This window comes from Falco punctatus (assembly GCF_963210335.1).
Source record: "Falco punctatus genome assembly, contig: scaffold_22, whole genome shotgun sequence".
Classification (NCBI taxonomy): Eukaryota; Metazoa; Chordata; class Aves; order Falconiformes; family Falconidae; genus Falco; species Falco punctatus.
The window spans coordinates 138,857-148,742 of NW_027660223.1; the positions used below are offsets into that span (position 1 = coordinate 138,857).

Genomic DNA, 9,886 nt, shown 5'->3' on the forward strand with positions numbered 1-9,886 from the left:
GGGGATAACGATGTTAATTGCCATTGTAATCTCTTTAGTGATAACGGGCTGCGTGTGGAATTGCTTTATGAGAATGATGAACAGATTGATAAAAGGGGTCTGGATCGCTCAGAAACAAAAAAGGGGATTTGTGGAGTGACTGGAAGACAACGGACATATTATGAGCAATGCAGACCACGTAACGTTGTTGTAATAGCAGGCCAAGCAGGCCGCAGCTGTAACAAGCAGCAGGTGTTGTGAAGGACATATGCAAGGCCAAGAGAGACAAAGAGACTGTGTATTCGCAGAGAGATAAGGGAGCTGGACAGAAAAGTGAGAAAAAACCGGATGCGTGCACAAGGGGGGAGCAGCGTGTGGGCACCACACCGGGACTAATCCTAGGGGAGGTGGAAGCGTGTGAACGAGTCGTTATAACCTATCACCTTTTACATAACAAAGCCTGCGTAGAGTGTGTATTTTTAGCTGGGGGTATAAATTGCTGTGAGTCTGTTAATAGCATCTGTAGAGTATAAATTGCTGTGTATCCCTTAATAAAGTGGCACCAACTTGATCACATTGGTCGTATCAGTTGTGTCCGAGCCTTCTGCGTCAACAGGGTAGTGCCACTGGCTCTGCCATCACAGCAGGCCAGTGGTGTGGGACACAGTAGAGGGAGCCCGGGGCAGAAGAGCCGCTGCATGACAGCGACAGCAGCAGGGCCTGTGCAGACTGGTGCTCCCTTGGCAGAACATCTGCGCTCGCCCTGCAGTAGAGGACGGGGAAGAGAGAGAAGGCTGTTGCCCTGCAGTGCTCATGCACATGTGCAAGCCCACGTGTGCAGGTCCAACTTCTGTTTAGTGAGGACTGGCAGGTTTCTTGGACAGGCACTGGGAAGGCAGTCAGGTGTCGGGTGGCCTGAGGATCCTGACCTCTTCTTCCTCAGCCAAAGTCCCACGAGTCCCAGAATCCCACAATGGTTGTTGTTGGAGGGAACCTCTGGAGATTATCTAGTCCAACACCCTGCAAAAGCAGGCTGTGCTAGAGCAGGTTGCACAAAATCCTGTGCAGGTGGTGCTGCAATGTTTCCAGAGCCTCTCTGGGCAGCCGGTGCCAGTGATCTGAAGCTGGAGTGCTGTGCAAGGGTCCCTGTGCTGGTGGGAGGCAGTGCCTGGGCTAGCTGCAACATCAAGGCACCGCAAAGGGGCAAGGAGATGATGAGCACAACAAGCCCATGCCACGCTCCCTGCCTCCCCACATGACAGTGCCTGTGCCCAGGTCCCTGATGGCTGTGGAGGCCACCTGGCACTGGGCACCCTTTCCCCTGGCTACCCGGAGGCTGCCTTAGGCTCTCTCTAGTCCACTCAGGCCCCCTTCTGAGGCCTTCGTTACACCCCAGACCCCTCTGCAGAGCCTCAAGCCCTCAAAAAGACACCGGACTGGGGGCCCGGTCCCCTAGTCTCGACCATTCCACTCGAGTCCCCGCAGCACACCTCCATAGGTGTCTGGTATGCCCCAGGCCTCCGGTTGCTCCTCTAGCGTGGCCGCTACTACAGCCAGAAGGCAGCCAGGGAGGGGGGCAACTGCCCAGCAGCAGCAGCAGCAGCAGCAGCCTCTTTGCTCCCACTCAAAGCTCATGGTGCTCCCTGCAGCCACTGCAGCCGTAGGCTTGGGCTTGGAAACATGGTGCAGCTGTGAAAGCAGAGCAGCCTGGGGAAGCCCAGGAACTCTGTGGCGTGAGCAAAGGCCCCAGCTCGTGGATTTCCCCTGAAGCCCAGCTGGCCCTGAGAGGCCACTTTCAAGCTGGCTTGCGCCTCGTACAGAAGCCCACGGGGATGCCAGCAGGAGCCAGCCTAAGGCATTCTCTGCTTCCAACTGCCACCCCCAAGGCCCTGAGCCCTCCTATGACCTGCCTTCCTTCCTTCCACTGTTCCCTCATGCTTCTCTCGGAGCAGGCAGAGCTTCAGCCCTTTGCGGTGACCCTTTGTGCCCGACTTGGCAGCCTGCCTCCTTCGGCAGGTGCCGGCTCTGGAAGTCCTTGCCTCGCACAGGAGACTGCAGTGCACTGGCGCATGGTTAGCCATGCCAAGGGAAACACTTTATTGCAAGAAGGCAGCCTGCTGAGTTCTGCCGTTGCGAGGAGCGTGGGCAGGACAGAGCAGGCCTTTGTCACTGAGGCTGCCTTTCATCAGCAGGAATTGCCCCAGCAGGAAATGGTCGTCGTGCGCTGCAGCCTGCCCTGGATGCTCCTCATCGTGCTGCTCCAAGCTATTTCGCTCTTAGGTACTGCAGGAGCTCCTGCAGCCGAGTAAAGAAGTCCAGCAGCTTCTGGACTGGAAACGGGCAGGGTGGAAACCGGCTCGATTCTGTTGGCCTTGGCCTTGGGCTCTGCAGGGGGGTGTAGGTGAAGACTGGCTGTGGCCTTGCAGTAGTGGTTACTGCTGGGCGCAGGCCCATCTGCACCAGGATCCAGTTGTAGAAGTGCTGGGTGGAGGTGTAGACTCCGGGCTTCCTTGCTCTCGCACAGCCCGTCCCCCAGCTGGTCACGCCAACAAGCCAGAAGTAGTCGGCGCTCTTGTCTTGGCACACGAGAGGCCCACCGCTGTCCCCCTGCAGCACAGGAGAGAGGATGGAGGGGTTGTTGGGTGGCCACCGTCAGCCCGGTGGCTGGCTCCTTCTCTCTCAGGGCACCTGCCAGAGCTGCATTCAGTGGCCAGCCAAGCTCTGTAGAAGCTTGCCTGGCAGGGGGCGGTGGGCCTGTGAGGCAGGGCTCGCTCTCACCGCTCTTCACGGTGGTGGTGAAGGTGTGTCAGACGGCTGGGATGGTGGAGCTCTGGGATGCCAAGGGCACCGGGTGGGCCTTCTGGGCAGCGTGCCAGGCCTCTGGGACAAGGCGGGCAGGCCCTGGGCAAGGGCTTGCCCATGGGGAAGGGCGGGTAAGGCCCTCAGCGGTGGGGACCCAGCCTTGGGGGTGTGAGTGGCCATCAAAAGGCCGTGATGGCGCACGTTTGGCCGGTTGTGGCGGGGCTGCCTGCGCTGCCGGGGCTGGGCTTGTAGCACGCTCCTACCTGGCAGGTGTCGATGCCGCCCTGCGGATAGCCGGCACAGATGTTGTGGGTGTGGATGGCCCCCCTGTACCAGCCGCTGCTGTTACAGACCCTGGCATCAATGAGGTGGACCTGGGCCTCCTGCAGCGCGTATGCCGATCCTCCAGCTGTGAAGAGCACAGAAAGGAATGAACACCCAGCAGCTCATTGCCAGTTCTCCTCCCCCGTCTGGCTGAAGCCCTCCCCCGGGGCTTGGCTTTGCGTGCGGACAGGCGCTGGACCGCTCTTGCCTTTCTGCCTTGCTCTGGGTCAATGGCTCCGGCCCCTCTCTCGAAGAGAGAGGCTTACGCCCCCACAGCCTGACTCTGGCTTTCGCCTCTGCCATCAGGAAGCGCGTCCTGCTTCCCCAAGCTGGCCAAGCTTGCACTGGCACCGCCACTGCGTTTGGGCCACTCATCTCTTGCTTTCCTGGCACCCCAGCCACTGACGTAGCAGGCTGTCAGCTCTGAGACTCTCAGCGAGGCGTCGGGCACACAGGCAAGCTGTACGTAGCTGTTGCACTGGACAGGCTGGTCCAGTTCCAGCAAGGCAATGTCGTTCCTCTGTGTGACGTTCCAGTAGTGCTGGTGAACCAGCAGCCGCCTGATGGCACGCACCTGAGCCTCAGGGCCCAGCTGAGTCAGGTGCGTAGCACCGAGCACCACGCGCAAGACGGTGATGTGCCTGGAAGGCAGATGGAGAGAGGGCTCAGAGGGAGCGCAGCCACGTGCTGCAGCAGCCCGGCACTTGCCCTGCCTTCTGCTTGACGAGGGAGAGAGGCAAGCAGCGCTAGGGAGGCTGCGACTGCCCTTGCGTGCCTTGGGCTCAAGCAGTGTCGAGCGGGAGGCTGCTGGGAAGCAGTGGCACGAGCCCAGCCTTCTCCTGAGCAGCCTCTCGGCGGGGCTCCGGAGTGCCCAGGCACTGGGCGTGCTGCAGGGCAAGGGGACGGCAGTAGCACGTGCTGCTGCGCTCAGGGCACCTGCTAGTTTGTGGGGCTAGCCCCGACCCCTGGTCCTCCTTACCTGACCTCGATGAAGCAGTGGGCTGCTGTGAGGACCCACTGTGGGCTGATGAGGGAGCCCCCGCAGATGTGCGCCGTGCCTCCTTCCACGAGAGCCTGGATGCTGACGATCCAGGGCCAGGCCCCTGGCTGGGCATCTGTGCCACCCACGACGCGCGACATGCCGTAGTGCAAAGCCATGGGCCGAAGCCCGCAGCTCCCTCTGTAACCAGAAACTCCTTACTGTGCTGCTGGATGGCTTGCGCCGTTGCGGCTGAAGGCCAGCCGTCTTCCCTCCCCACAAGGCATGGCCAGACGGGCCGAGGAAACCCGTGGGGCCAAAACCCGCTCCCCTCGCCCGGCTTTCTGCTTCAGCCCGTAGACGAGTTGTGCCGGCAGCCTGCCGGCTGTCTGTCAAGGCACTGAGCCTCCCACATGGCTTTCAGGAACCTGGGGGGTGGCCATGGGGGACAAGCAGGCCCCCTCCAGTGAAGCCCACAAGGCTTGTCCAAGCTCCCTCCCAGAGCCTGGGGCCACTTACCCACAGCTGTCCCATGTGCCGTGCACAGGACAGCACACGGCCAGCAGGACAACGAGGAGACGCAGAAAATCCATCGCTGCCAGCGACATGTGGCAGCTGCAAGGACGAGGGCTTGTCGCCACCAGTACGGCGGCCGATGTACTGCCCGCAGGATTCCCATTGCCCAGGGTTCCCTTGGACGTGGGGCTGATTTTTTTTGGTGGGTTTTTTTTTGGGGGGGAGGGGGGGGGAGGGTAGGGAGGGGAGGCAATAGGAGGGGTCCCAAGCAGGAGTGGAGGCAGAAGCTGGGACCGCTAACCCCGACAGAGCCTTGTGGAATGCCTTGCTTGCGCCATCAGGGTGGGCAGGCCCCATGGCAGGCAGCGGCGCCTGGCTCCCAGCTCTGCCTTCTAACAGCTCACAGGACAAAAGCGAGCATGGCCTCGCAGCCTCTTTGGGAAGTTCCCCGCCGCCCTGCTCTCTGCAGCCCTATGCCACCAGCTCCTTCCCAATAAAGAGACGCCAGAGAACGGGGCTACTACAGGCAGCACGCGCATGCCTGGGTGTCCAAGAGCCAATCTCTCTTAGGGCTGCGGCCGGCAACAGTGCTGGGCAAGCCAAATAAGCCAAGCGTAGCCCAGCAGTGTCAACCTTGCTGCACAAAGAACAGTGAAATGCAGGTGCAGCACAGTCCTCGCTGGCTATGTCAGTGACAGCAACGCCCTCTGGCAGGCTTCGTGTCCTCCTTGCTATCTATGAGTCTGATTGCAGTTCTGGGCGCACACTGAGCAGGGCATTTGTGGCAAGGACAAGCAAGGTGAAGCTCTCGAGAGACAAGGATGCTCCTGCTCTTAGCCGTACGTGCCATTGCTGTCCATGGCTTTGGTAAATCCTGCGTCAGCCTTGTCTCAGGAGTCTGCCTTCTGCCGCTGCCTGGGGGAGCCTTGCTCACTCACATGCTGGAGTGCAGCAGAGAAGCAGGATCCAGGCACGTGCGCTGCATTTAAAGCACAGCAGGGCTAGGTCCGTGGGGGGCGAGGGCAGTGGCTTGAAGCATGGCAGCCTCAAAGCTTGTGAAAGGTGCGGCAGCTCCCTGCTGCCACCCTGGCTTGTGTGGCGAGGCATAAGGAACACAGCGGAGGGAGCAACTGGGTCCCAAGGAGGAGGAGCGGGCAGGCTCTGCCTGAAAGTGGAAGAGCTGCTCTCAAGGCGCTTGAGGCGCAGCAGGGCTTCCTAGGCCCCAGAACTGGGCCTCCAAGCCAGCGGGCTCAAGGCTGCTTTGTGTTTTGACAAGGGACCTGCTGCCGGTTCCCATGGGTCTGCGGAGAGCAGGCAGAAGGCGTCCTTGGAGAAGACGACTTGTCTGCTGGGGATACGCTGCTCTTCCAGCACCACATTTGGCAGGTGGTTAGTGGGGAATGGCGTCAGAGGTGGCCACGCTTCACAGCTGCTTGACCTTCAAGAGCTTGGGGTCATTTTGCGGAGAGGACTCTGGCAGGGACAGCAGTTCCCAGGCAAGCCCGTCAGCAATGGCACGCAAGTGCAAGGGGACCTAGCTAAGAGCACCCAAAGGCCATGTGTGTTGACAGATGGGGCAAACCTGGGAGCGTGATGGGGCAAAATAAGCGGGGTTGGCCTTGTCTTGGCCAAGGAGAGCAGGGCTGAGAAAGGGAGGAGCCAGGGAAGATGAGGGGCACGTATAAGCACGGCAAATGGAGAGAAGGGGGGATCAAGGAGCCAGGCACACAGAAGCAAAGTGCTGGCTGCTTTGCTTGCCTGAGCCCTGTGCCTGATCACCACAGAACCCGCTGGCCTCTTTTGGAGAGCCACCCCAAAGCCCCTCCTGTGTGGGCCCACTCTGCACCCGCTGCGCGGTGGGTCCCCTGGCCTGGCTGCTCGCAAAGGCTGACGGCAGCACAGGCCATAGGCAGCCGGCGCTTGGAAAGCCCCAGTGTCTCGGGCCAGCTGCTGCTGGGAGCCCTGTGTGCACGCGCAACTCTCCAGTGAACCTGAAGCTGGACTAGGTGACCAGCAAGAGGGGTGAGAGAGCCTTTCAGGCACGTGGATGGCCTGTGGCTGCAGCCCACGTGCTTGCTCATCCCCAGCATCCCCACCTTGCAAGAGGACCAGCCCTGCCAACCACTGGCCACCTCTCCACCTCCTGGAGGCAGGAAGGACTTGGAGGTGCTTAGCACGCATGCCCTCAGCTGCTGCCCACCTAGGCACGCCCCCTCTGCGGGAGCATTTGCGTATGTCTTGGCTTCATTTGCAGTAACACACTTCACAGTGGACAAGTGTGGATTCAGTGTTGTCCAAGTCTGGAGGTCAGTCTCGTTCCAATGAGTGTATCCTGGTCTTAGCCACAAGTTATTCCCATTAGTCCCAAACAGAATGGGGATACCAGCTAGAGGAATTCCTGCCTGAGTATATTCAGGGAAATGGGTACGTACACAACAATCACTCTTCTTAACATACATTATCAATGTTCCCACCAGTTTCAAATGAGTATTCCGTGTCCGTGAGTCCTCCTGATCCCACCAGAGTTGAGAATGTAGCACACCACATCACAGGTCAAATCCTATACACTTGTAAAACATGTTTCAACAAAGAAGAACAAAAGAGTTCAGGGACAAGTTGTCTGGACTGTATGAGTAGTTTATTTTGAAAATGTTGTGATGATTGTTAAATACATGTTAAATACGTAAATAAATACAATGAAATGTTAAGAAGAAAAAGAAAAAAGAAAAGAAAAACCTGGGGGAGAATTGTAGAGGAATTATAGAGGAATGAAGGCAGGTTAATGATATTGATAACGTACAGCTGTGGGCATGCTTCAGGGGTGGTGTGTTGGCGGCTGATGTGGACAATGTGCAGCTGTGGCTGCTTCCTGCACCCGCCCCCCACCCCCCACCCCCTCCCTCCCCTCCCAAGATGGTGGAGAGACAAGGAGAGGCCCCGGGAGAAGCAGGGTGGACTGGCTTGAAGAGGCTGAAGAAAGAGCATGGCCCGTAGATGAACTTCTGAAACCTTGTAGGGGACTGGTGGCTGTGCCGGGGCAAGGCGTGGGAACTACTTATTGAAGTTAACCTGGCATATGATGGTAAAAGCCTTGTAGCAGCCAGCTAGTTTTTATAGTGCTTTGACAGTGTTGGAGCAGTGCGACAAGCTGCCCAAAGAGGCTGTGGAGTCTACTTCTCTGGAGACATTCAAAACCTGCCTGGATGCGATGCACAGCTTCTCCCCGCATCTCCATGGGGAGCCCCCCGGCAGGCTGAGAGCTGCCCCTGGCAGGCAGCATAGTCGCTGCCCAGCACACAGCCCCCTGGGCTGCAGGGACCCTGCTGGCAAGGACAGCACTGGGCACCCCTGCCTGCACAGCCACCTTCACAGCCCTGCAGCCGGCCCCGGGAGGAGGGGTCCACCATGCTCTGTCCTTCCCGTGGTGCAGCAGGCAAGTCCTGCCCTGGAGCATGTCTTCTGCCCCACACCAGAAAATGCAGGAGAGCCATCGGGACAGGTCCTCTCAGCTGTGACATGTGCCAGGTCTAGGAGACACTTCCAGGACCTCCTCTGCATTGCCCTGCTGGCCGAGACTTACCCTGTCAAGGGCCGTGACGATTCCTGCCCTGGTCAGCTCGCACCTGTCTTCCCACCCCAGACTGACTGTAACACCTTGCTCCTGTCCCCTTGTCTGCCTTTGGTGCTACTGGCAGTGCAACGTTGTGCGCTCAGTGCCGAGCAGTGCGGGGACCGGAGGAAGCTTCTGGGGAGGAAACACGGCAGTTTGCTACAGCCCCCGGGCAAAGAGAGCTGCTTCCTTGGTCCAAAGCTTGCTGCCTCTCCATTTCTGCCATGCAATTTCATGTAGCCGTCTCACTGCCAGCTCCTTTGATTTTCTGGTGAGCACCGAGATGTTGAGGTTTGTTCCTCTCAAGCCCCTGGACCTTGGAGTCATGTGGCTACGTCAGCATCTCCGCTGCTGTGCAAAACCAGTGACCTTGCCAGGTCCTCGGCATAATAGACTCGAAAGGCAAATGAATATGTGTGGTTTGATACACCCTTCCAGAAATCTCCCTGCAGTGTTGCCTGTGAAAAGCCACACTTGTGCTGGCATTCGAGACACCTGTGAACGTCGACCCTACAGCCCTGTGGCAGCCTGTAGCCGTGGGAGAAACCTGCATGAGGAGGAAATCGGCATTTCATCCTCGGCGTAAGCTTGGGGTGTTGTTCTGTAGAAGGAGGAGTGCTGCCTTATTGCCCCAGCATGGGGTAGGGGAGCGCGGAGGTGGCGGCTCCTGAGCCTGGGACAGTGCGCTTCAGCCTGGAGGCAAAAGCCATCGGTGGGAGTCTTCCCTACAGCCTCCTGCCTGGTCTCTGCAGGGGCCAGGGGACCCGTGCTGGGGCTGCAAACACTGCCATAAAGCCAAGAGAAGTCGCCAGGGGCTGCTCCCAGCTCTGCCTGGGCGCTGCTGCTGTCAGATTCAAGCACTCGCAAGTGATTCCTGGCCCAGGAGTACATGAAAACGTCTCCATTACTTCCACCACAAACCTGTGTCCACCTTGAAAACACAGAACCTTTTGCATCAGCAGTACCTTGCCAAAAATGTTGGGAGGAGGAAAACAACTCCTGGTTTCTCATGAAGGTCTCTCACATCGGCTGAGCAGGTTTGATGTGAACTCTTCTTCTCCACAGGAGTTTGCATCGTGCCCAAAAGCCATTTTCTGTCAAAAGGGTTTTTGATGGGAAATGTTTTACTAAACCTCTTTGAAGCCCATCCTAAGCATTGCCAAGAAAGAGAGAATGTCTGAAGCCCGTGTCAGCTACTTGGCGCAGTAAAGGAAATATCACCCGCCTTCCCAGAGCCTCAAGAGGGTGCCTGGGTGGTCCTGGTGCTGGGATGGTGGGGCCAGGCACATCACAGCCCCCGGCAAAGGTGAAGCTAACAAACCAACCTGCTTCCCTCAGCAGCCAGAGCGTAGCCTCCAAAGTGGCCTGAAGCCTTCTAGTGTTTGGCATGTTTCCTTGCAAGGAAGGCAGGCTCTGAATTCCAGCATTCCAACCCAAAAGAGACATCTCTAAGAAGAGCCCTTCCGCATGGTGGGACAGGATGCCGTCAGGAGGAGGAAGGGTTGGAGGAAACAAGAAGTGCTTCCCCTGAAGAGGCAGGCTGTAATTGCCAAGCGATGGGTTTCAGTTCTGCCTCTGGGTGATCGCCCCTGGAGTCTCCAAGCCCCTGGAGGTGGCTTGGAGCTGCCGATGGCTGGAGACCCGAGTGGCTCACTGGCTCCTTGGATTGACGGATC

At 58.5% G+C, this 9,886-nt stretch overlaps 1 protein-coding gene across 1 annotated transcript; it reads right to left on the reverse strand.

Annotated features, from left to right (window-relative positions):
* Positions 1-1,431: 1,431 nt before the first annotated feature.
* LOC308057522 (acrosin-like) lies at positions 1,432-4,782 on the reverse strand (the record flags this gene model as incomplete). The annotated part of the gene is made up of 5 exons (XM_080411604.1): positions 4,604-4,782; positions 4,084-4,285; positions 3,045-3,221; positions 2,337-2,586; positions 1,432-1,526 (listed from the first exon to the last, which is right to left on the reverse strand). Exons 1-5 carry the CDS (start codon positions 4,690-4,692, stop codon positions 1,432-1,434), a joined length of 813 nt encoding a protein of 270 aa, XP_080267730.1. The 5' UTR covers positions 4,693-4,782.
* Between the last annotated feature and the right edge of the window lie 5,104 nt (positions 4,783-9,886).